This window comes from Pan paniscus, chromosome 2 (assembly GCF_029289425.2).
Source record: "Pan paniscus chromosome 2, NHGRI_mPanPan1-v2.0_pri, whole genome shotgun sequence".
Taxonomy (NCBI): Eukaryota; Metazoa; Chordata; class Mammalia; order Primates; family Hominidae; genus Pan; species Pan paniscus.
In genome coordinates, this window is record NC_085926.1 from 178,464,237 (window position 1) to 178,490,396 (window position 26,160).

A 26,160-nucleotide genomic window follows, 5' to 3' on the forward strand; every position below is an offset into this window, starting at 1 on the left:
CTACCATAGTGGTTAGGTTCTCAAGTCAATAAGTAAGGGGATGGGGGACCTAAGTTGAAATTCCCTTTGAAAATCACTTGAATTGTCCATAAGAACAGTATATTGACTTTTGCGTACATATCACTATACAGTAAGTCCCACAGACACTAAATTTGGAGCAACCATTGAGATAAACTAAATAAGAAATGCATGTGTTCATTAGTTATTGTAAAACTTGAATGGCATATGCACATGTGGAGACATTAAAGCCATCCTGGTTTTAGAATTCACAATCACTAACAGTAAATGGGGTATGGATGGAGAACACCACTCCAGGTGCTTAACAAATGTCCGTGTCCTTCCTTTCTTCTGCCCTTTAAACCACCTGGAAACCTTCCCGGAGCAGCCGGTTGAATGGGGTTACGCCAGAGACACAGGTATTGATTTACGCAGAGAGTACGTCGAGGGAAGAAGCTTGGAAACTCGTATTGGGTTCTTACCCTGGCACTGGCACTTAGAAGCACCTTGATGAATACGAAAAGGAATTATTATTTACCCTAGGTTACAGCTCGAGCTATTTCGACGTAATAACGATCCCACGTACACTTTAAAAAGCAAACTTCTCACATACATCACTTCCTGGAAGCCCTAGTCAGCCTTTAGCCCAAGCAATGCTGCGCCCAATCCTTCGGCCTTCCGTAGTCTCGCTCGGTTTCGCGAGATCGAGGCTGAGCTCCGCCGCGCCGCCGTGGGGGCGACCCCAGAACACTTCCGGGTGTAACTGGTTGTGCTGTCTGTGTACTTCCGGCAGCCTCCAGACGGTTTCTTCCGCTTCCTGTACCACCTGGCTCAAGTAGCGGACACGAAACCGGGGACTATCAGCCCGTCGGCCTCCGGGCCCTACAGTCTCTAGCCATGGACCGGGACCTTCTGCGGCAGTCGCTAAATTGCCACGGGTCGTCTTTGCTCTCTCTACTTCGGAGCGAACAGCAGGACAATCCACACTTCCGTAGCCTCCTGGGGTCGGCCGCCGAGCCAGCCCGGGGCCCGCAGCCCCAGCAGCAGTTGCAGGGCAGGTAATGAGACGTTGGTGCCACGGCGCCACGGAAGAGGGGACGCAGCTCTGGCAGCCACTACCGCAGCCCCGGGTTTGCGTCTAGAGGAAGTGGAGCCGCGGCCATGAGCACAGGAGGATCGCGCGCTGGTGTCTTGGGCTGGGTGACGGGGGGCGCTCCTGGGTTGTGCAATGCGGGATGCGGGCTGAACTTTTTCTCTGGCGCTGCTTGGTAGAGGCGCAGATTCCTTAGCTAAAAATCCCTTGAGCTTTCCTATCTGAGTTGGAGGCGTCACTTTTTAAGTTTCCGCGCTCTCCACCTCCAGGTTGGTTAATGAGGGAATGCCTAGTTAAAACTTTTTGTCTGAGGTTGTATTGTCTGCAGCTTAGGATGGAGCGGAATAGGCGATGAAAGCCATAAGCAGAAGGTTAGAAGTAAAAAGGCTTTGCAGATAACCCAATTTTCATATATATTTTTTTCTTTTTAAGAAAAGAGAAGAGAGTTGACAACATCGAGATACAGAAATTCATCTCCAAAAAAGCGGATCTGCTTTTTGCACTTTCCTGGAAATCAGATGCACCTGCAACTTCTGAAATTAATGAAGACAGTGAAGGTGAGTTTAGCCTTAAAATCTTTAAGATTGCGGTTCGGTTTAACAGTACTTCAGGTGAAACGGAACTCAAAACTATCGTTAGTGATTTTGTTAATTTTTTTTTTTAGATCATTATGCAATCATGCCACCTTTAGAGCAATTCATGGAGATACCTAGTATGGATCGGAGAGAGCTGTTTTTCCGAGATATTGAGCGTGGTGATATAGTGATTGGAAGAATTAGTTCTATTCGGGAATTCGGTTTTTTCATGGTGTTGATCTGTTTAGGAAGTGGTATCATGAGAGATATAGCCCACTTAGAAATCACAGTAAGTTATTTTTGTTACTTGGATTGCTTCTGTTTTTGTTAACTCATCTCAATGCAAGAACTATATCTTTGCATGCGGTTGTGCTCAAGTATACCTGCCAAGATACTTTTGGAAATTAAATGTTAATTGGAGAAAAATAGTTTTAAAAAATTAGTGAAAATTACCCAGTTTCTCCCTCCATTTCTGGTTTTTGGGATTTTTAAAATTTAAACTGGTTGGCAGGCACAGTGTTCTTTTCTAAATGCTCAAAGAGGTATCAGTGGACGTGGTGAGGTTGATTGATACTCAGACTTATTTCTTGTAGTTGAACATATGTATTCTTAATTAGTTAATATTTGGCATTGTATATTTTCATGTGGATAATTTGGAGAGAAGTTTCATTTATATATTTACAATAATTAAATGTAAGTGGTTTGTACATTATATTAAGATACTTTGCCCAAGATGGATAGTCCTGAATTTAAACTAATGTGTCACGATAAAAGATTGGGTATTTGCCATCTATCCAGGCAGATAAAAAGGAAGAAAAGCAGAAGGTATTACAGACTGGATAACAGACAAAATACCTTGGAGAATTGGCATTTCATTTTCACTGGAATCCTTATACCTTTTAGACAAATTTTAGTTTGTTTTTGATGCATGTTGTATACTGTCATAAGCCATCATATTTGGTTCCTAAACTAATGGAAAGTTTCATGAGATTTTAGTTTTTTAACTGAACCAGCAAACATATTTTACTGTGTTTGGACACGGAAATTACTTTTAACTAAATCCTTATTTAAATTTTTACTTTAGGTTGTTCAACTACTAGCTGTTTCATACCTAACAACTAAGATAAAAGAAGACACTGTTCTTATCAAAGCTTGAAATGTCTGGTGTTTTAAAATACTTCTCATTACAGGCTCTTTGTCCCTTAAGAGATGTGCCTTCTCACAGTAACCATGGGGATCCTTTATCATATTACCAAACTGGTGACATCATTCGAGGTGATTAGTTTCATCATACTAATAAAAAAGTAATGATTGTTGAATTTTTGTTTTTATTAATTTAAAAAAATACAGTCTAAGAGGGTAGTGTTTGGGAAAGTTTATATTTTTTATGTTAGTTTACATTTTCTTACTAATCAGCTTAGTTCTCTTTTTTTTTCTTAAGCTGGAATCAAGGATATTGACAGATACCATGAAAAGCTAGCAGTATCTCTGTATAGCTCTTCTCTTCCACCACACCTATCTGGTATTAAATTAGGTGTAATTAGCTCTGAAGAGCTTCCTTTATACTACAGGTAATATCTCCATATTATTTCAACAACAGTTCATTACAAAAGTCTCTTGGATTGAGGAATACCACATTTTTATAACAGTTAAATTACTTCAGACTTGGTAAAAGGAAACCAAATCATAATATTGCCACACCATCTTATGCAAAAAATGGAATTAGTATTTAAATCTCAAATGATATTATTTCTTTACTAGAAATGGAATGTCAAATTAGTCATTTTACAATTTTTGTGTTTGTATTTTCTTTTTTTAAGGAGAAGTGTTGAGCTAAATAGCAATTCTTTGGAGTCCTATGAAAATGTCATGCAGAGTTCCTTGGGATTTGTTAATCCAGGAGTAGTTGAATTCCTTCTAGAAAAACTAGGAATAGATGAATCTAATCCACCATCTTTAATGAGAGGCCTACAAAGGTATAGTACATCAGTATTACTCTTAGGTGGTGAGGGGAGTGGCGGTAAGCTCAGAAGCTGCGTTTAGCTGAAGGACGTATTTTACCATCCTAAGCCACCTAGTAGCAGGCATATGCCAAAGGTTGAATGAACCAGGTGATCCCATCTTCTGGACTGGACTGTCTTATCAGTGATTAATATGTGTACCATGTAACCAAGTAGAGAAGGATGCAGAAACTTTTTATAAGAATTTTGTGTGTATGCTAAAGAAAAATACTGTTTTTTTTTGTTTTTGTTTTTGTTTTTTGAGACGGAGTCTCACTGTGTCACCCGGGCTGGAGTGCAGTGGCGCGATCTCAGCTCACTGCAAGCTCTGCCTCCTGGGTTCACGCCATTCTCCTGCCTCAGCCTCCCAAGTAGCTGGGACTACAGGTGCCCGCCACCACGCCTGGCTAATTTTTTTTTTCTTTGATTTTTAGTAGAGTTGGGGTTTCACCGTGTTAGCCAGGATGGTCTCAATCTCCTGACCTCGTGATCCACCCGCCTCGACCTCCCAAAGTGCTGGGATTACAGGCGTGAGCCACCACACCTGGCCAAGAAAAATACTGTTTAACAATAATAATCATTTCGAAAGTTCAAAGATTTTGGTATGTAAATAGAATGCAAATTTCTTGCTTGGGATTCATACTTTCACTGTCGAGTGCCTGTCAAGCAGAGTTAAGTATAGTTACTTAAAAAATATTTGTGGTTTAACTTTTTAATTTTTATTTTCTTTAATAGCAAAAATTTCTCTGAAGATGATTTTGCTTCTGCATTGAGAAAAAAACAATCCGCATCTTGGGCTTTAAAATGGTATGAAGACTGTCTTTCAACAATTGCATTATATCTAGTCTAAAAGCTTAGGGCAAGGCAAGCATGCTTATATCATCAATAAGACAAATTTGAGATGCATTAAAGTGATGCCTTTTTGACATGAGCTTTTCTTTTATAGATGTAAGTAGTCTTACATTTTACACTTAACTGATTTTACACTTAACAGATAAGTTTTACTCAGCATTTCAGTTTTCTCAAAAGGAATTAGTATATTGATATCTAGGTTTCACCAATATTTGTTGTGAAAATGTCCAAAGGCAGAAGAACGTTCCTTAGGTATATTGTGAGTACTCTGAAAACTAAATATTTTGCCAACTTTGATGACATTTGCTTTTAAAACTTATTCACACTAACATTTTATTTAGATATTGTTTGAAGTGTTTGTGATGCTTTACAAATGTCTTTTTTAGTGTGAAGATCGGAGTTGACTATTTTAAAGTTGGACGCCATGTGGATGCTATGAATGAATACAATAAAGCTTTGGAAATAGACAAACAAAATGTGGAAGCTTTGGTAGCTCGTGGAGCATTGTAAGTGAATCATACATGGATTTTAAGGAATGTTTACCAGGTAAATGCGAACAAGATTTATGAAGAGCTTGTGAGATACAGCCTTCTAACTTTGTTTCATGTCTCTAGATATGCGACAAAAGGAAGTTTGAACAAAGCAATAGAAGATTTTGAGCTTGCATTAGAAAACTGTCCAACTCACAGAAATGCAAGAAAATACCTCTGCCAGACACTTGTAGAGAGAGGAGGACAGTAAGTATCAGATTTTGTTTAATAGTGGAGGTCTAATGTTCAACCAACCACTAAAAAATTTTGAACTTAAGGAAATAGTTTCTTAAGCACTTAATTTATAACACTCTTGGTTTCAATAAATAAATGGGAAAGTACAAGAGATTAGGCAAATACTCTTTTCCCAGATAATATACTCAAAAGTTTTTGGTTTAATGACTATACTATTTGTGTAGTCATTCCTGTTTGTGATCACAAATTCCAAGTTGATTAAATTTTGCAATATTCGTTTATAATTTATAGGAACTTCTATTTAATGATTGGAGCAGCTTTTTACATACTTACTAGGTGGATAACTAGTAACTACTTATATGTGGTTGTCTTATAGCCTTGTATTGATGTCTTTGAGCTGAGTGAATAGCAATACCCTGTAGTTACCTAAGCCAGAGATACTGTTCATCTTTGACTTGTCCTTTGTTTCCCATATCCAGTCTACTGACACAAAAGTGATCCCATTGTATTTGTTTTATAGTAATTTCTTTTTCCTTCTAAGAACCCAAAGCACTTTGCAACGTCTTTTGACTGCTTTATGTCCAAACTTTCTCATTCTGGTGTTTCACAACCCAGACTTGTGAACTTCATCTAATGATTATGCTATTTACAGGCTCATTGTGATATATGTGTATGTTGGTATTTCCAAAGATTTCCAAAATTTTCTGTAGATAATTTTTCATAAACTACTAGGGAAAAAAGCCTGCTGGTATAATTCTGTGCTAAAATTCAAGATCATACTAAATTTGTGGACACCCATTTATCATGGGTTTTTGTGTATTACTGCAAAAATGTGCCAATATTGGACATATACCTTTAGTTACTAGTAATAGATTTCTGTTTATGTGGTCTATGAAATAAATTACAGTAAAAAGCATATTATTTTGGTATTTTATTTTGGAAAATAATTTTCTTGGCTTTTCCCTAATAAGCTCTGTCATATAAGCCTTTGACCTGTATGCATATTTGGATAGTTTTGTTGTTTTTACAAAAAAGCTAAGTCTTTCTTTCAAATTTAGGTTAGAAGAAGAAGAAAAGTTTTTAAATGCTGAAAGTTACTATAAGAAAGCTTTGGCTTTGGATGAGACTTTTAAAGATGCAGAGGATGCTTTGCAGAAACTTCATAAATATATGCAGGTGATTCCTTATTTCCTCTTAGAAATTTAGTGATATTTGAAATAATGCCCAAACTTAATTTTCTCCTGAGGAAAACTATTCTACATTACTTAAGTAAGGCATTATGAAAAGTTTCTTTTTAGGTATAGTTTTTCCTAATTGGGTTTGACATTGCTTCATAGTGCCTCTGTTTTTGTCCATAATCGAAAGTAAAGATAGCTATGAGAAAACTATTACCTAAATTTCGTATGTTGTTTTGAGAAATGTCCTTATAGGGAGCTTACCTGGTGGTTTTTAAATTATTGTTGCTACTATAATTGAGCTAATTATAAAAACCTTTTTGAGACATATTTTAAATTGTCTTTTCCTGTAATACTGATGATGATGTTTTCTCATGCATTTTCTTCTGAATTGGACCATTGCTGCTGTGTCTGTGACATCTGGTGCTGCTCATCCCCATCCACAAACTGGAAAATGATTTCCTATGTAATCATGCATCCAACTGGGCTGTGCTATTTTTTTAAATGGTTTGTATTTGAACATGGTGATTCCTCCTTCACTTCACCTTAATGGAATGTCTTTATTTGAATTTTATTTGTAAAATGTGTCCTGTTTAAATTTTTCAATCATCTTTAAAAATAATTTTTATGTACTTTTTTTTTTTTTTAACCTTTCTTGCACTCTGGGTCATGGGTACCACTGCAATGGCTTCCCCTTTTTTTATGGGATACCAACTGCAATATGGTCCTCAATGCTGTTCCGGCCATTTCAATGACTAATGCCAAACATCTGTATGACTAATTTTTTTATGTTAAAAAAATACTGTTTAATGCTGGCTCTATGGTGATTTGGTTTTACTAAATTGGGTTTCTCATTGGGGGTGGTCTTTTGAATACTGGGTTTTATATATTCTGCTATTTTTAACGTGTGGTTTTTTTCGATATCTGGGTTCTAAAAGAAATCTTTGGAATTAAGAGAAAAACAAGCTGAAAAGGAAGAAAAGCAGAAAACAAAGAAAATAGAAACAAGTGCAGAAAAGTTGCGTAAGCTCTTAAAAGAAGAGAAGAGGTAAACTATAATATTCAGTATTTTTAAACTTAAGGCAACTACTGAATTGAACCCAAAGTGCCGTACTGGAGGTAAAGTAAATAAAAATATGAAAGTATTTCAAGTGCTAATCAGTGACTGTTAAGAATCTTTAGCAAATATGTGTTCCATGTATTTTCTTATTAAAGAGATGAAGTGGAATTTAAGGCTAGAATTCTACAAAAAAAGAGTATCTTAGAATTAAAATATAGAATAAGTTACTTTAATTATATTTTAGGAAGAAGTATTTTAGAACTAGAGCAGTGGTTCTCAACTAGGGGTGGATTTATTCACCCGGGGACATTTGACAAGATCTGGAGACATTTTTGATTGCCATAACTGATAGGGTGCTACTGCATCTAGTGTATAATGGTCAGGGATGCTCTTAAACATTCTGTAATGCACAGGTCAGCTCCCACCCACACCCCCACCCCCAACCAAGAATTATTTGGCTGAAAATACCAGTAATCAGGTGAAGAAACCATGAACTAGAGGTAGCCAAATAAAAAAGTTGAGTTCTCCTTTATGTGTTCAGTAGTCTTAAGTTTTTAAGGTAGTGTTGAAAAAAGTCTGTCTTTCAGAAATGATGGATTTGCTTACAATGATACCTGTCTGGAAGCATTTTTTCCCCCAAAAGTGCTTAATAGTAAAATTAGATCTTGTAGTAACCGAGATTATTGTATCATTTATCTGAACCACAGCTTTTATAAAATCTTTAAAGGAAACAAATAGGGCCCACATCTTTATGAATAATTTAGAAACATTTTTGTACATATATGACAAATGAACTGTTTTTTTTAGGCTAAAGAAGAAAAGAAGAAAATCAACTTCTTCTTCAAGTGTTTCTTCTGCTGATGAATCAGTGTCTTCATCATCATCCTCTTCCTCTTCTGGTCACAAAAGGCATAAGAAACATAAGAGGAATCGTTCAGAGTCTTCTCACAGTTCCAGAAGGCATTCATCTAGGGCATCCTCAAATCAGATAGATCAGAATAGGAAAGATGAGTGCTACCCAGTTCCAGCTAATACTTCAGCATCTTTTCTTAACCATAAACAAGAAGTGGAGAAACTACTGGGGAAGCAGGATAGGTTACAGTATGAAAAGACACAGATAAAAGAGAAAGATAGATGCCCTCTCTCTTCATCTTCACTTGAAATACCGGATGATTTTGGAGGTAGGTCTGAAGATCCAAGAGATTTTTATAATAGCTATAAAACCCAAGCAGGTAGTAGCAAAACAGAAAAGCCATATAAATCAGAAAGACATTTTTCCAGTAGAAGAAATTCCTCAGATTCCTTCTGTAGGAATTCAGAGGACAAGATTTATGGTTATAGGAGATTTGAAAAGGATATAGAGGGAAGAAAAGAGCACTATAGAAGGTGGGAACCAGGTTCTGTGAGGCATTCTACCTCACCAGCAAGCTCAGAATACTCTTGGAAGTCAGTTGAGAAATACAAAAAATACGCTCACTCTGGATCACGTGATTTCAGCAGACATGAGCAAAGATACCGTTTAAATACAAATCAAGGAGAATATGAAAGAGAGGACAATTATGGGGAGGATATCAAAACAGAGGTTCCAGAAGAAGATGCACTAAGTAGCAAAGAACACTCAGAAAGCAGTGTTAAGAAAAATTTACCTCAGAATTTACTGAATATATTTAATCAGATAGCTGAATTTGAAAAAGAAAAAGGAAATAAGTCAAAAAATTAATACACCAAGGATATCGGCATCATTACACAAAATGCCATTAAGTGAAGTTTTTGGTTGTATTAGTCATAACAGTTGAGTGCAGAAATCTCTGCTTCTAAAATTATTTGTAGAGATTACAGGAAACAAATGCTTTTAAGTAAGTTTTTCTCAAATTTTGTTTCAGTTCTAGGTCCCTTGTCACAGCTTGGTTTTTAGACTTTTTATGTATATGTTTATGTACAGTATATTACTCTTGACAGTTTGAATTTCTTCACCTAAAGATAATTCTCTGAAAGTACTGTTTCTTCATTCTATTGCGGTATATGAGAATTCCTGGGTGCATCTTATTCTGCTGTTTGAGAGAAAAATTTGTGCATTGAACACTTGGATCATTTTTATAAAAATTAATTTCATTTTCTTTTCTGTTAAATTAAAAATCGTCAGCTTTTGAAAGATTATATGTTCGAATGTTTCTTGAACACTTTTATATTTACCAGTTTAAATATTACATTTTTTGCCCAATTTTTTTTTAAATTTTTAAATGGTAGATTATATGTCTTAATTTTCCTCTAAAGCCCAATTTGATTAAAAGTGGTTTGTGAACAGTCATTGGCTTCCACCCAGCATAAGTGCCTTAGGAATAAGATCATAAAAGTTGAATAGGAGCCCATTTTGCTTATTTCTCCATTATTTTTTACCTCATTGCTAGCATAGCCATAAAAAGCTTTTTAACTTTAAATATTTACAAGGCCCTTAGGGCCTGTATTCCAGGCAAGGGTAAATCAGAAAAGAAAAAAATCCTTTTAGCAAAAACATAGCAGTAGCAGAGAAGCACATTGTAAATCTGGCTTTTCTTTAGGGAAAGAAAATTGGGAAACTCTCCTAGTGTTGCACATGTTCAGTCCAGAAGGCACTAGGCATGTCGTTAAATCTGACCTGCATTTCTTCTTACCACCTCCTGTGCCTTGATGCTTCTCTGATGACCCCTTTCTCAGAGTCTGAATAAGTAACTAGACCAACTAGAGCCTGGTTTTACTAAGAATAAATTCCAGCAGCTAGAGCTGAAGAACAAAGAGACTTGGATTATAAAGATCCTCCCCAAATTGCTGAAAATAGTGTAGTATATTCCTTGGGAGATAGAGATAGGAGTCATAGGTACTGGGTTTATGATGTCATTAGAGTTTGCAGTTTAAGATTCTCAAAGCTGTAAATTACAATGGACTTTAGATACTGTCACACACAATGACACTAGATAAGTGGGTGGGTAGCTGAGGATCTATAGAGGTCTAAGTGAGGGAGAATAATAGAGGAAGAAGAGACTTATTCCTTGTTCTGTCTTGCAGTTCTTGCCAACAGTAAAATGTCCAGGCCTTAAGTATTGGGTGTGTATTATCTGTGTCTATCAAACTCCAGTAATGAGAGCCTAGTGAAAAATCAGAAATTTCTTTTGCAAATGGAACAGTGAAAAGAAACCCTGGTCAAGAGCAGTAGATAATGGTGATAGAAATCGGCTAGTCACTCAAAGCATTAGTCTTTGCACCAAGAAGAAGCTTCTTTAAGAAATTCATCTTAAAAAGAGTCCTTAATAATTCTATGTATTAATAGCTCCAGTATCATCTTTACATAGTCGTGTTTATAAAGAAAGAGTGAAAACTACCTCTTGGCATACATAGCCTTTGACCTTTTGGAATCCCTAGTTCAGCTTAAAATTTTAAACAACATTTAAAAAATTTTTTTTCCTTAATTCATATAAATTTAAGGGGTACACATGCATTTTTGTTACATGGATCTATCGTGTAGTGAAGTCTGGGCTTCTAGTGTAACCATCACCCAAATGATGTACATTGTACCCATTTCATAATTTATCATCCCTCACCCCCCGCCAACCTACCAGCATTGGCATAGGCACATTCATGATTCAGACCTCAAAAGTGGAAGCAAGAGGGGCTGAGTACAGTCACTCATGCCTGTAATCCCAGCACTTGAGGCTGAGGGAGGAGGATTGCTTGAGGCTAGAAATTTGAGACTGGCCTGGGCAACGCAGCATGACTCCATCCAAATAAGTTGGGTGTGGTGATGCATGCCTATAGTCCCAGCTATGCGGGAGGATCACTTGAGCCCAGGAGTTCGAGGCTGCAGTGAGCTCTGATTGTGCCACTGCACTCCAACTTGGGTGACAGCCAGACTGGTGTCTTAAACACAACAAAAACAAAATGGGACTTAAGTAAGCTACGAAGTTCTTGCACAGCAAAAGAAATAACACAGTGAACAGACAACCTGCAGAATGGGACAAAATGTGCAAACTATGCATCAGGCAGGGGACTCATCCAGAATTTACAAGGAATTCAGCAAACCAAATCACCCTATCCAAAAGTGAGCAGAAAACATGAATAGGTATTTTTCAAAAGAAGAGATAAAAATGGCCAAGAAGCGTATGAAATAATAACATCACTAATTAGAGAAATGCAAATTAAAACCAAATGAGATATCTCTCATCAGTCAGAATGGCTATTACACCCCATTCAATGTAAGAGAATAGTACCTTATCCTGTAGGCTGCCTGAATTTATTAGGTAGGCGCAAAAGTAACTGCAGTTTATGCCATATTAAGCAGAGTATACAAACCAATTTCTAAGGAAGTTCATCACAGCAAAAATTATTGGGGATTTACATTGTCAAGAATAGCGACATCTTCAGTAATTTTTCTCAAGATCATATATTGCCATATCTTGGTCTCCATAAGCAGATGAAGCATGACTTTTGGATATGAGGATAAGTGTCCAGATTTGGAGATAGGTTGATCCCCTGTCGCACCATTTGTCATTACTACACTGAAGTTGTTAGAACTGTTATTTAAGGATTAAATGTAGATTTGTATGATGGCCCAAGAACCAAACCATTCCACAAATTCTGTGCTAAGCTCCAGGTGGCAACTCAGTAAGTAGAAGTTATATAGTGCAATTTCTGTGTGTCAAGCCCTGTGCATCTTTTTTATATTATCAAATTCGGTAAACTTGTAGGTACCTTTCTGTGTCTATAGTACAAATGAGGAAAACAGGGAAGTAACTATCCAAGGTTACAGAGCTAGTAAGATACAACCTCTGCCTTCATAGAAGAGTGTTTAATATTACTTCAAGTTTTAAGTAATTCCCAAACTAGCATAGGGCTGAGAATAAGAACTTTGATGAGCAAAGTGACTTTAATTAGTTTTTAGGTCTTATAAATCTCATGCATTAGAGCAGTACTTTAGCCAAAAATTTTCTTACCTACCTTTTGTTTCACCCACCTTATTCTTGACTTTGCTATGCTTTTTTCCTATTTCTAAAACAAAACAAAAAATAATCAGGAGAACTATTCACTACCACTACTGCTTTTCAGAAAGAAGTACAAACAACAGTTCTAAAATAATGACAGTTGTAATGAGCATTTTTTCCCAAGGTTTGAAGGAGACACATGTACATTCATGAATTCTAATACATTTATTTAAAATCCAGTTTTATAATATTCCACACTCTATTCCAAGAGTACAAAGTGTTGGGCACATGTTATAATGAAGCGTTAACTGGAAAAACTACTACATTTGGCAGTCTACCTCCAACTGTAAATGAAATTTCTTTTGCAAATCAAGTCATACCTAGCTTTCATTAAATCGTTTATTAAATCAAGAAAATTTCAAAATTGTTTATACTTGGTTGGCTGTATCTGAAAGCAAATCTTTAATGCGTTTATTTCAAGGTCAGAAGTGATTTTTATAAATTTATGCTGCATTTTAAAATTGATACACAGTGTTTCTCTTACCGGTTTTTTTGGGGGGGGTGTGGGTAGGGGTTGATGCTATTTTTTGGTTAAAAATTATAGCAAAAGAAGAAACTGCCTTTAACAATTTTTCTCCCCAAAAGTCTGAGAAATAGTTACTTTGAATAAAGAAAACCTAATTTTGGTGTCTTGTAGGGTAAATGAGATTTTCACATTGCAATACGCTCATAATAGTACAGTAAATCTTTAGAAATTTCTTCTTGAAAGATTGTTACATTAGAAGTGAGTGTAGTTTCATGAAATAATGAAGCAAACTATTTTTTAACACTACGAACATCAAAATTACAGTGAAATACAGCATTTTTCCTATGCTTGTATAACATGTAGCCTTGTCAAGAATCTGCTATTAATTTCTTCAGTATGAAGAAAACAGTAGAGAAAATGAGAACGTTCTTTTTTAAACTATCAGTTTTTATACTTACCAATAAGTTTTTACACTTTCCACTAGATAAAATGTGTTGGGTCGTTTTGTATTTTAAAGTATATTTTTGTTTTTGTGTTTACAACTTTTTCAGAAGAGATTAAAATGTTTATTTGCTGCTCTTTTTGCTCTTAACATTACTAGAGCTACTACTAGCACTAGATGGCCTAGAAGGGCTGCCTACTAGTGAAGAGGAGGCCGGGAATTTAAGCTCCAGTACTTTAATTGAAGACTGAGAAGTAGATGTACTTGTACTCCTAGATGACCTAGAAGAAAAACCAGAATTATAAATTCAATGCAAAGTTTATATTTTAGTATAGACCCTCTCATTATTGGCAAAAGGTACCATAATTCCATAAGTAAAGAGATCAAAAAAGTACATATTAATAGTGTTAAGTTTTTAAATGACCATCAATAGATTCAAACAATTTAAACAGGAAAGGAAAGATGAACATAGATGAGTTTCAAACCAGTAGAAAAGTAGTTTAATAAGTATGTTCCTACATGGTAAAAATGCTTTGAACTATAATCAGTTTTTTAGAGTTGGAATCATTAAGCATTGAAAGTTTCCAAAACAGAGGAAAGAGGGCCAAGAGGATTTGGTGCTGGCAAAAAGAATTAAAATGATACCTTTTGTAATTTAAGCTGAAGAGAAGAGAGAAGCATATTGATGGATAAAGTGGTGGGGTCATTTGAAAAACAACTAGCTATATAATTCTGAAAAAAGTTTTAAATATATATTTTATGAAAGTACAGGGATGTTCAGTTATATAGAAACAGTTTTTTATACTTAAATGAAACACTTTTTTTTAGGGGCCTCTTCATGAAATTTTTACCTGGACTAAGGAATAGTAATTTAATAAGTAGCTGCTGAATGCAGGAGATTGTGAATTCTAAAATCAGGATCATTATTAATAAATTTTTGTCAGCAAAGCACAAGAATGTTTGCTTAAGCATCTGGTGATAGAATTCTGGGTAACAACTGCAGAAGAAAAAAAAAGGGGTTTCCTTTTTAGCAAAATAAAGCTTCATAAAGTCAAATCCTGATTATGTAAAATACCACAGTGTGGTTTGAATCACAAAAATCATATTCTATATGTCTGTACATCTAAGCTGCCCTTATATGTTTTTAAAAAAATTCCCCCAACTTGGGGGTTCACCCCCAAATGCTAGATGTAGCCCCCAAATTTATTTCTGTTTTATCCTACTGAAATAGCTCATAGTCACAGAGCACTTGGGCTATACTGGAAATAGTGACACCAGCAGAAGTCAGAAGGAAATTCTTGTTCTGCTGGCTGTTTCTGCATCTAATCTATATGATGCTGACTAGTGAGATGTCTGAGAGTGAAAAGAACACTGGCAGTGAGTGCATGGGCCTGCCTAACAGCTGCGGTGATGTAGAAGTGGCTGGAATCACTTAGTGTACAGCTGTGAGAGTTAAGCAGTTTTTTTTTTAACCCTCCGCTTACCTTCCTGATAGTGAAGTATGTGAAGGAGATCTAGAGCTCTGACGACTGCCTTTTGTGCTAGCTGTAGGTAGTTCTAACCCACTCTGGAGGAATATTCAATAGCAATCATTAGTACTACTTACTGTTTTTTAGAAGATAAATATTTTTAATTAGCTTTCACTTCATGATGAATGTCATGAAAGTTTTTATTTTCATGAAGTTTTTAAGAAATATTTAATAGAAGGTGCTGTATTACCTGTTGAAAGTATGTTTGAAGGATAATACGGATCTCAGTATTTTCTTCTATGATATCAACTAACATTTCATCAATAACTTTGTGAAACTGTTTCATTTCACGAAGTTTGATGTCTTGTTCTTCCATTGTTTCATCTTTTGTGTCTTTCAAAAGACGGATTTCCTTTGTGAGTTTTGCACACTGTTGGTAAATAATAGTCAATTATTCTATAAACGTGTTTACCAGAATTTAATATTTTTAATAGATGAAGGAGGATTTGGGACTTCAAAAATGTAAATATGAAAGGTCAGTTTTTAAAAGATATCAATACCTGTTTGGTCACTCTTTCTAATTTTGGCTTCTGCTCCTCCGTTTCTTTACTTAGTTGAAATGAATAAGCCTGCTTCTCCGATAACTTTTCTTTAACATTATTTGCTAAATGTTCTATAACATCTAATGTATTTTCCATGCTCTGTAGAAAAAATATTAACATGTATTTTTTAGAATCAGAAATTGACTTTTATAACTTGTCATTTATCAAGTATTCATTTAATTTTAATTCATTTATTTTTGTACATAATATACGTTATTTCTGTTGATGTACCTCTTAATGACGTCTCGGTCAATGATGGACTGTGTATATGATGGTGGTCCCATAGGATTATAATGGAGCTGAAAAATTCCTGTTACCTAGCGACATTGTAATATTGTGGCACAATACATTAGTCATGAGTTTGTGGTGATGCCTGGTGTAAACAAACCTGCATTGCCAGTCATATAAAAGTCTAGCACATACAATTATGTATAGTGCATAATACTTGATAGTGATAATAAAAGATATTACTGATTTATGTATTTACTATACAATATACTTTTATTATTTTACAGTGTACTCCTATTTATTTAAAAAGTTAACTATAAAACAGCCTCAGGCAGGTCCTTCAGGAGATATTCCAGAAGAGGGCATTGTTATCATAGATGACAGCTCCATTCATGTTACTGACCCTGAAGACCTTCAAGTGGGACAAGATATGGAGGTGGAAGACAGTGGTATTGATGATCCTGACCACGGGTAGGCTTAGGTTTATGTGTGTGTATGTGTCTTAGTTTTTAACAAAAAAGTTAAAAAGTAAAAAAATTAAAAATAGAAAAATGCTTAGAGAATAAGGATATAAAGAATATTTTTGTGCAGTTGAACAATGAGTGCTTAAGCTAAATGTCATCACAAAAGTAAAAAAATTTTACAAAATTAAAAATGTTTAAAGTTAAAAAGCTCTAGGAAGCTAAGGTCAATTTATTATTGGAGAAATAAAATTATTTTTATGAATTTACTGTAGCCTAAGTGTACATTGTTTATCATGTCTACAGTAGTGTTCAGCAATTAGGTCTTCACATTCTCTCACCACTCACTCACTCACTCACTCACTCACCCAGAGCAGCTTCCAGTCCTGCAAGCTCCATTTATGGTAAGTGCCCTGTACAGGTGTACCATTTTTTTAATCCATTATACCATATTTTTATTGTACCTTTTCTATGTTTAGATTTGTTTAGTTACACAAGTACCGTTGTGTTACAGTTGCCTATAGTACTCAATACAGTAACACACTTTACAAGCTTATAGCCTAGGAACAATAGGCTATACCATCTAGGTTTGTGTAAGTACACTCTTACGATGTTCACACAGTGACAAAATCGCCCAAGGATGCATTCATCAGAACACATTCCCATTGTTATCCAATGCATGACTGTATAATGGTTTTATGGATTAAATTTTTTATGTAATTCAACTGGAAAGTATTTTTATGTTATTTTGGAAAAAATAAAACAATGACAATTGAAATCATGGAATCTGCAAAGATTCACAGTATCTCTTCTTCTGCTTTATTAGTAAAATCAATGTTTAGCGCCTGCTTACAAGGCACATTTTTTTTTTAATTATACTTTAAGTTTTAGGGTACATGTGCACAACATGCAGGTTTGTTGCATATGTATACATGTGCCATGTTGGTGTGCTGCACCCATTAACTTGTCATTTAACATTAGGTATATCTCCTAATGCTATCCCTTCCCCCTCTCCCCACCCCACAACAGGCCCCAGTGTGTGATGATCCCCTTCCTGGGTCCACATGTTCTCACTGTTCAATTCCCACCTATGAGTGAGAATATGCGGTGTTTGGTTTTTTGTCCTTGCATTAGTTTGCTGAGAATGATGGTTTCCAGCTTCATCCATGTCCCTACAAAGGACATGAACTCATCCTTTTTTATGGCTGCATAGTATTCCATGGTGTATATGTGCCACATTTTCTTAATCCAGTCTATCATTGTTGGACATTTGCGTTGGTTCCAAGTCTTTGCTATTGTGAATAGACAATGCACATTCTTTTATCTTTCAGTGATTTGCCTTAGTAACTACTTTCTACTAGATTATTATTTTTTCTTTCAAACTTTTGTTTTAAGGAGCAATCTTAATTTGATCTTTAAGAAATTAAAGTTCATTAAAGGATTAATGGGTAGATCATAATAACTATGACCTACCAACTAATAACAAGTAATCGTCAGGGCTTACCACTAGGATTTTAACTAATTTACCTAAGACTCTGAGCACTTGTTTTTGTCTCCTTTAAATGAGACTGTTATCTCTTACTATCTACTTCCCTAAAAGAGATTCTAAATAACTGTCTTCTTGGTGGAAGAGCAAGAGAATAGAAGTAGCAGTAATGATAGTTGACTTTTATTGAAGGCATATTACTAAAAATGCCTGTAGAATTTACCTGGATGTCTTCTTGAAGTTCTCTGATTTGTCTTTGTTTGTATCTGTATTTTTCATCAACAGCTCTTTTTTGTTCTTCTAGTTGAATTTTTAGCTCATACTCATCACCTGAAATGTAGAACATTTTTAGTTTAAAATTTCAACATACTAAGTAGAAATCAATTTTAAAGTATTATGTAAATTGCACCAATATTTTTGTTATGAAAGGTTAAATTTTTTATATCCACTTGTAGAAAAACACTATGGGCATGTAGTAGCCATTTCTTGTTTTGTCAACATAGAGCAGCAATATGCTGCCATTTTTTTTCAGTCTTTGAATTAATTACCCTAGAGAGGTGATATGCCATACAGATCCTGAACTAATAATGGAAGTAACACCCTAGAAAACCACTTAGAAAAAAAATGTCATGGGGGGAGGAAAGAAAAGGGATTAGTTTTTCTGACCCAATCTAACATAGTTTGCTTTTGTTCTTCCTCATGTCTCACAGTGTTCCTTTTAACTATACACTCGTCACTGTATATATGTATAAAAAAAATTTAACTCCTACATACTAGATGGAGTCACTTTTTTAAAAGATTGCTTATAATTGTTGTTACAGCTGTTCAGCACTTGAAGGGTATTTTCTAGAGCGTAGATTTCTTTTTCAGCTTTGTTGATCTTGGCATCCAAACAGTCACCTTCCCTTTGAAGTTCTTCTTTTTCTTGAGCAGCCTATGAAGTACAGAATAGAACTGGTTGAATAAAAGCATTTACTATGGGAAGAAATGCCTAATGGCTGTCTTTGGGGCAGAAAATAGTTGACTTGTGACAATAACAGTTTATCTCATGGCCTACATACGGCACCAAGCATTTATTTGTTGTGCTTGATTTACAGTGAAAGCCCAAATTATCAGGCCTTCAAAATATGGCACATAGGATACAGAATTCAAAACCGTGATGGAAATGTAGTAACTAACCAAAGCTTATATAAAAATTTCCAGCAAAAATTGCCAAAGAGTTAATCAAGTATAAATATTACTGGGAAGAAAGGGAGGGAGGTTTGGTACTAGATATTAAATCAGAAGAATGTTTCTGGCCTGAAAGAGGTTCAGGAACACTTTATTTCAAAATTTAGGAGTAAAAGAGGTAAAATGGCATGTATTTTGCCACAATTTTAAAAATAATTTTTTTAAAAAAAGATCATTGTAATAAGTGTGGCTGAAAAAGATGAAGTCTATGAATTGCTAAAGACCAAAATTATTTCCTCTAAGAGTGGACATACTCAGTGACTTTCTACTAGGGTAATGCTGTCACTGGGCTAAGCGGTTCTCTAGAGCTGTACCTAAACAATTCCGAAGAACGTCCTAAAGGCTGACATAGATAGTATGCATATATATACATATATATGTGTATATATATGCAAGAAAATTTTTAGTCAAAATCACTAATAATTTCATTTTAATTTATTCAGTTCTTAGATGTATGTATTTAAACCTGAATGTAGTCAATTAGAAATATAAATTTTTTTCTGATTATTTTTATTTGTAAAAATTTATGGAGTACAAGTATATTTTGTTACATGGGTATATTGTGTAGTGGTGACTAGTGTACTACCCATCGTTGGAATACTGTACATTGTACCCATTAAGTAATTTCTCATTATCCATGTCCCTCTGATACCTCCACCATGCTTCTGAGTCTTCCGTGTCTATCACTCCACACTCTACCTCCATGTGTACGCGTTATTTAGCTCCCACATATAAGTGAGAACATACGGTATTTGTTTTTCTGTGCCTGAGTTGTTTCTCTTAAGATAAGGGCCTCCAGTTATATCGTGTTGCTGTAAAAGACAGGATTTCATTCTTTTTTCTGTCTGGATAGTATTTCATTGTGCATATATACCACATTTTCTTGATCCAGTCATCCATCAGTGGACACTTCGGTTGAATCCACATCTTTGCTATTGTAAACAGTGCTGCAATAAACATAGGAGTGGAGGTATCTTTTTGATTTAATGATTTCTATTCTTTTGTGTAGATACCAGGTAGTAGGACTGCTGGATCAAAAGGTAGTTCTATTTTTAGTTACCTGAGAAATCTTCATTCTGTTTTCTATAGAGGTGTTAATTTACATTCCCACCAACAGTGTATAACCATTCATTTTTCTCCATATCCACACCAACATCTCTTGTTTTCTGTCTTTCTAATGGCCATTCTGATTGTTGGCTTTAATTTACATTTCTCTAATGATTAATGATGATGAGCATTTTTTCATATGCTTGTTGGCCATTTGTTTGTCTTCTTTTGAAAAATGCCTACTCATGTCCTTAGCCCACTTTTTTTTCTTCCAACTTTTAGGTTCAAGGGCTACATGTGCAGGATTGTTACATGGGTAAATTGTGTGTCATGGAGGTTTGGTGTACAGATTTTTTTGTCACACAGGTAATAAGCATACTTTCCCCAGTGTATGTTCTTGTCAGTTTTGTCCAAGATCAGTTAGCTGTATGTGGGTCTATTTCTGGGTTCTCTTTTCTGTTCCATTGATCTTTGTGTCTCATTTTATACCAGTACCATTGATGTTTTGGTTACTATAGCCTTGTGGTATAATTTGAAGTCAGATGATGTAATCCCTCCAGCTTTGTTCTTTTTGCTTAGGATTACTTTGGTTATTTGGATTTTTGTGTTGCATGTGAATTTTAGGATTGTTCTAATTCTGTGAAAAATTGAAATTGGTATTTTGATAGGGGTTGCATTGAATCTGTAGATTCCTTTGGGCACCATGGTCATTTTACCAATACTAATTCTTCCAATCCATGAGCATGTAATGTTTTTACCTTTGTGTCATCTATAATTTCTTTCATCAGTGTTTTGTAGTTTTCCTTATAGAGCTCTTTTACCTCCTTGGTTAAATACATTTCTAGGTACTGTTTTTGTATCTGTTATAAATGGAACTGCCTTCTTCATTTGGTTCTCAGCTATATCATTATTAGTGTATAGAAATGCTACGGATTTTTGTACCTTGATTTTGTATCCCGAAATTGCTGAATTCATTTATCCAATCTAAGATTTTTTTTGGTGGAGTTCTTAGGGCTTTCTAGATGTAAGATCATATCATGTGAACACAGATAATTTAACTTCCTCTTTTCCTATTTGAAAGACTTTTATTTATTTCTCTTGCCTGATTGCTGTGGTTAGGACTTCCAGTACTATGTTGAATAGGAGTGGTGAAAGTGGGCATCCTTGTCTTGTTCTAATTCTTACGGGAAATGCCTTCAGCTCTTCCCCCATTCGGTACGATGTTGGCTGTGGGTTTGTCATAGATGGCATCTATTATTTTGAGGTATGTTCCCTCTATGCCTGGTTTATGGAGGGTTTTGTCATGAAGGAATGCTGAATTTTATCACATTGCTTTATCTGCATCTATTGAGATGATTATATGATTTTTGTCTTTAATTCTGTTTATGTGATGTATCATGTTTATTAAGTTGCATATACTAAACCATTCTTTCATCCGTGGCATAAAACCCCCTTCATCATGGTGTATTATCTTCCTGATGTGCTGTTGGACTCAATTTGCTAGTATTTTGCTGGAGATTTTTGTGTCTGTGGTCTGTGTTCATCAGGAATATTGATTTATCGTTTTCTTTTTTGTGTTGTGTCCTTGTCTGGTTTTGGTATCAGTGTGATACTGGCCTTATAGAATGAGTTAGGGAGCATTCCCTCCTCCTCAATATTTTGGAACAGTTTCAGGAGGATTTGTATTAGTTCTTCTTTGTATGCTTGGTAGAATTTAGCTGTTACTACATCTTACCCTGGGCTTTTTTGTTGTTGTTTGGAGATTTTTATTATTATTATTATTATTATTATTATTATTATTATGGATTCATTCTTGCTATTTATATTATCGGTTTATTAGGGATTTTTGTTTCTTCCTGGTTCAACCTTGGGAGGGTGTATTATATGTTTCCAGAAATTTATCTGTTTCCAGGAATCCATTTACTCTAGGTTTTCTAATTTATAAGTTAGTATAGTCCCTGATGATCTTTCATATTTCTGTAGTTCAGTTGTAATGCCTCCTTTTTGTTTTCCGATTTTGTTTGCTTGGATCTCTGTTCTTGATTAGCTAGCAGTTTATCAATTTTGTTTGTCATCTGAGGAACAAACTTTTAATTTCCTTGATCATTTGTAAATTTTTTTTGTCTCTATTTCATTTAGTTTTGCTCTGATCTGTTATTGCTTTTGTTCTGCTAACTTTGGTTTTGTTTTGTTTTTTTTCTTGTTTTGCTAATTCCTTGAGGTGCAGTGTTAGGTTGTTAATTGATGATCTTTCTACATTTTTTATATAGGCATTTAATGCTATAAACGTCCCCCTTAGCATTCCTTTTGCTCTATCCCACAGGTTTTGGTATGTTGTGTATCCATTTTCATTCATTTCAAAAATTTTTTTAAATTTCCATCCTGATTTCTTTGTTAACCCAGTGATCATTTAGGAGCATATTGTTTAATTTCCATATATCTGTGAAGTGCCCAAAGTTTTCTGAGCACTGATTCCCGGTTTTTCACTCCACTGTGGTCTGAGAATATATATTTTTTTTTTTTTTGAGACTTGTTTTCTGGCTTGTCTTGGAGATGTTCCATGTGCTTATGAAAAGAAGGTATATTATGCAGTAGTTGGGTAGAATGTTCTGTAGATGTCTGTTAACGTCCATTTGGTCTAAAGCCCGATTTAAGTCCAGTGTTTCTTTATTGATTTTCTGTCTTGATAATCTGCCTAGTGCTGTCAGTGGGGTGTTGACCCACCATTATTGTCTTGCTGTTTCGTTATTTCAATCTGGTAATGCTTGTTTTATGAATCTAGGTGCTGCAGTGTTGTGCATATATAATTAGGATTGTTATATCCTCTTGCAGAAGTAATCCCTTTATCATTATATAATAACCTTCTTTGTCTTCTTTTACTGTTTTGATTTAATATCTCTTTTATCTAATATAAGTAAAGCTACTCCTACTTGCTTTTGGTTTCCATGGAATGTCTTTTTCCACCCCTTTACTTTCAGTATATATGTCTTTACCAATAAGGTGAGTTTCATATAAGCAGTATATTTATTGTTGGATCACATTTTTTATCCATTCCACCATCTATATGTTTTAATTGGGTCGTTTGATCCATTTACATTCAAACTTATATTGATATGTATGATTTTGTTCCTGTCATATTTTCAGTTGTTATCTAGTTGGTTTATAAATTATTTCTTTTTTTTCTCTGTGTGGTCGTCTGTGTTTTGGTAGAATTCTGTTATGTTGCCAGTGATGCCTTTCTCTTCCTCTTTTGTGTGTTTGTTTTATAAGACCTTTGAGTCCTATACTTTTGTGTGTTTTCATGATGGTGAATACTGACATTTTGTTTCCATTTTAAAACTCCTTTGAGCATTTCTTAGAGGACCAGTCTAGTGGTGAAGAATTCCCTTAGTGTTTGCTTTGCTGGGTATTTCTTCTTCCTTTATGAAGCTTATTCTTGCTGGATATAAAATTGGGGGCTGACAGGTGTTTTTTGGTTTTATTTTGTTCTGTTTTTGTTTTTGTTTTCCTTTTAGTGCTTTGAAAATTCTGTCCCATTCTTTTCTGTCCTATAAGATTTCTGCTGAGAAGTCTGCTGTTATTCTGATGGGGTTTCCTTTATAGGTGACTAGATGCTTTTCTCTTGCTAATTTTAACTTTTCTCTTGCAGTTTCACTTTGACTTTAGACATTCTGATTACAATACACCATGATGAGGTATTGTTTTGAAATGTATTTTCCTGGGGATTGCTGGGCCTCTTGTGTCTCGGCGTCTAACTCTCTTACTAGACTTGAGATGTTTTCATCAATTATTTCCTTAAATGGGCTTTCTAAACTTATTTCTCTCTCTTACCCCTCAGGCATAACTGATAATTTGTAAGTTCAGTCACTTTACTAGTTCCAAACATCTTGAAGGCCTTGTTCATTCTTTTTCATTCTTTTTTTTTAATTTGTCTGACTGGATTATTTTAAAAGACCTGTCTTCAAGGTCTGAGATTCTCTCTGTTGCTTGTCTAGTCTGTTATTGACTCTTTCTTTTGCTTGTGTAGTCTATTTTTCTTTTTTTTTTTTTTAAGATATCTCCTTGGTGAATTTTTTGCTCATACCCTGAATTGATTTCTGATTTCTTTGTATTGGTTTTCAGATTTCTCTTGCATCTAATTGAGCTTCTATCAATATTTTGAATTTTTCATCTGGCATTTCAAGGATTTCTTTTTGAGTGGGATCTATTGCTGAACAGTTGTCATATGGTGGGTCACATTTCCTTGCTTTTTTATGGTTCCTGTGTCCTTCCATTGATAGATGCATATCTCATGTAACAGTTGCTTCTGCTAATTTTTTGAAATTGCTTTCCTAGGAGAGGATTTTCTCCTGAAGAAGTACATATGTAGTTGGTGCTTTGATGTGGGGTGCCTGTGGTAGTGTGGTCTTTGCATGATTTCTTAGTACACAGGTTCAGTGGTATCTGTGATTTCCTCAGTGACTTAAGGTATGGTTATTAGTTGAGCTTTGGTGAAGTTTTGCTGGGGTCTAGGATGCCAGGTAAGCCTGTCTTTGGGCCCCATTGGTGGCAGTGGTGGGCTGAGTGTATCTATTCTCAGGCCAGAGAGTAGCTTATACTGTCACTGGTGTTAGTGGATCCTGGAAGGCTGATTCTTGGGCCTCTGGGTAGCTTGCTCAGATGTTGGTAGTGGGAATGGTGGGCCCGACATGCAGGCGGGTTTTCAGGCCCCTGGGCAGCTGGTGTCATGCAGGTAATGGCAGTAGCGGTGGTAAAGCAACTCACTGGAACCCAGAAGGTCCATACTGGTGTTGCTGGTAGCTGCAATGGGTTGGACATGCTGGTCCTCTGGCCTGTTGGTAGTGCATGGGAGTGGGTGTCAGCTGTGGTGGTATTTGTAGGTTGAGTTGCCCCAACTTCAGACTAGCAGGACTGATCATGTGCCAACAGTGATGCACTGGGTTAGTAAATATCTGGGCCCCTGGATGGCATACTTGAGTACTTAGGGGATGGGTTTGGGCCAGCAGACTAGTCCTCAGGCCCCTTGGTAATACCTTTAAGGAGGTTCTGGCTGTGACAGTCAAAGGTGGGGTGGTTCCCAGGACACTGGCAGAATACTCAGGTATGGGCTGTGGTGGCTGTGCTGTAGGCCTGCCACCAGGGAGGGTGCAACCTTTCTCAGGTGGAACAGCATGGGTAAGAAGCTGTAGGAAGTCCCACAGCAGCCATAGTGGGACAGCAGGAATCGTCACCAGAGTACATGGGAGTGCCTGGTCTCTTTTCTCCCTCCTTGGATCGGAGACAGCTGCAGCAATGTCAACCTGCACTTGGCCCAAATGTGGGGCACAGTGTAGCATTAAACTCTCCAAATGCTCCTGGCTGTGGCCTTGCAACCAGAGTGCAGCGTTCCTCTCAGGTGAGGTGCTCAGGTGGGTAACAAGTTGTGAGGAGTGCAGTCTTCTCACACCTCCGTCTCACAACAGCCAGTAGCAAGGTCGTGGGAATTGTCTTAGGGGTGCACTGGAGTGCTTGGTCACCCCTCTCCCACCTTGGACAGGTGGTAGTTGCAGTAGTGTTTCAAGGCACAGCCCAGCATTAAATTCTCAAAATGGCAAAATCCTAAATCTACTACATCAAGAAACAGAATCCACTACATTGAAAATGCTATGGGCCCATGGCCAGAGAGGTTGTGGTTCCTCTCAGGTGATTTACATGGGTAGGAAGCTGTGGGGAGTGCAGTCTGCTTATGTGTCACTTTCACAGCAGCCTGCAGCAGGGCAGGGGGAATTGTAAAGATAAGTTTTATTAGTAATATTTCCATTCTTAACATTTTCACTGGCATTTATTTTATTGTGCTTCAGAAAATTAGTTATACATATTTTGTGAGAAGTATTACATAATTTAAAAAAGTTTAGCAAAAAAATTATAGAAATTATATCTAATTCCTTTGAGTCTCAAATTGGTAACCCCATTTCATCTGAAATATAAAAGAATAGTGGGAGAATGAGCTGGAATGAGCCAAACAAATTTTAGTTGTGGACTACTGGGTCAGTTTCTTCATTTTTCAAATGAAGGAGTTGAATTTGTTCATTTTATGCAAATTCCTGATATAATTCCATGTATAGCTTGAAGTTCTAAAATTCTGATTCCATTCACTTCTAAATCAGAGATGATATATCTCTCAAAAGTCTGTCCAATATTTTCAAGTAACTGAATTGGACAGTGTCATTAAATTGCAGTCAGAACTAGACTGTTTCCTTA

At 35.9% G+C, this 26,160-nt stretch overlaps 2 protein-coding genes across 8 annotated transcripts in view; one reads left to right on the forward strand and one right to left on the reverse strand.

The window, feature by feature from the left end:
* Positions 1–746: 746 nt before the first annotated feature.
* TTC14 (tetratricopeptide repeat domain 14) lies at positions 747–16,951 on the forward strand. 4 transcript variants are annotated; one of them, XM_003831977.5, is made up of 13 exons: positions 752–1,055; positions 1,523–1,647; positions 1,755–1,954; positions 2,856–2,940; positions 3,107–3,236; positions 3,486–3,641; positions 4,401–4,472; positions 4,904–5,023; positions 5,132–5,254; positions 6,301–6,418; positions 7,356–7,465; positions 8,285–8,658; positions 15,984–16,951. In XM_003831977.5, exons 1-13 carry the CDS (start codon positions 895–897, stop codon positions 16,169–16,171), a joined length of 1,962 nt encoding a protein of 653 aa, XP_003832025.2. In that variant the 5' UTR covers positions 752–894; the 3' UTR covers positions 16,172–16,951. The 4 variants fall into 4 exon arrangements, 3 of the variants coding, with proteins under 3 accessions (XP_008955596.2, XP_003832025.2, XP_034813654.2); XM_034957763.3 differs by lacking the exon at positions 15,984–16,951 and adding an exon at positions 9,361–9,634; XM_008957348.3 differs by lacking the exon at positions 15,984–16,951 and having other exon boundaries at positions 747–1,055; positions 8,285–9,634.
* CCDC39 (coiled-coil domain 39 molecular ruler complex subunit) overlaps positions 6,998–26,160 on the reverse strand; it is a 70,993-nt gene continuing 51,830 nt past the window's right edge. For 2 of the 4 annotated variants that reach the window (XM_003831975.5, XM_055110716.2), the window contains 6 exons: positions 18,418–18,577; positions 17,867–17,973; positions 15,427–15,567; positions 15,117–15,296; positions 14,882–14,964; positions 12,640–13,678 (listed from right to left, as the gene is read on the reverse strand). In XM_003831975.5, coding sequence (XP_003832023.3) covers positions 13,522–13,678; positions 14,882–14,964; positions 15,117–15,296; positions 15,427–15,567; positions 17,867–17,973; positions 18,418–18,577 — 828 coding nt within the window. In that variant the 3' untranslated portion in view covers positions 12,640–13,521. Of the gene's footprint in view, positions 12,497–12,639; positions 13,679–14,881; positions 14,965–15,116; positions 15,297–15,426; positions 15,568–17,866; positions 17,974–18,417; positions 18,578–26,160 lie in introns of those variants that run through there. The other 2 variants (XM_055110715.2, XM_055110717.2) reach the window with 2 other exon arrangements.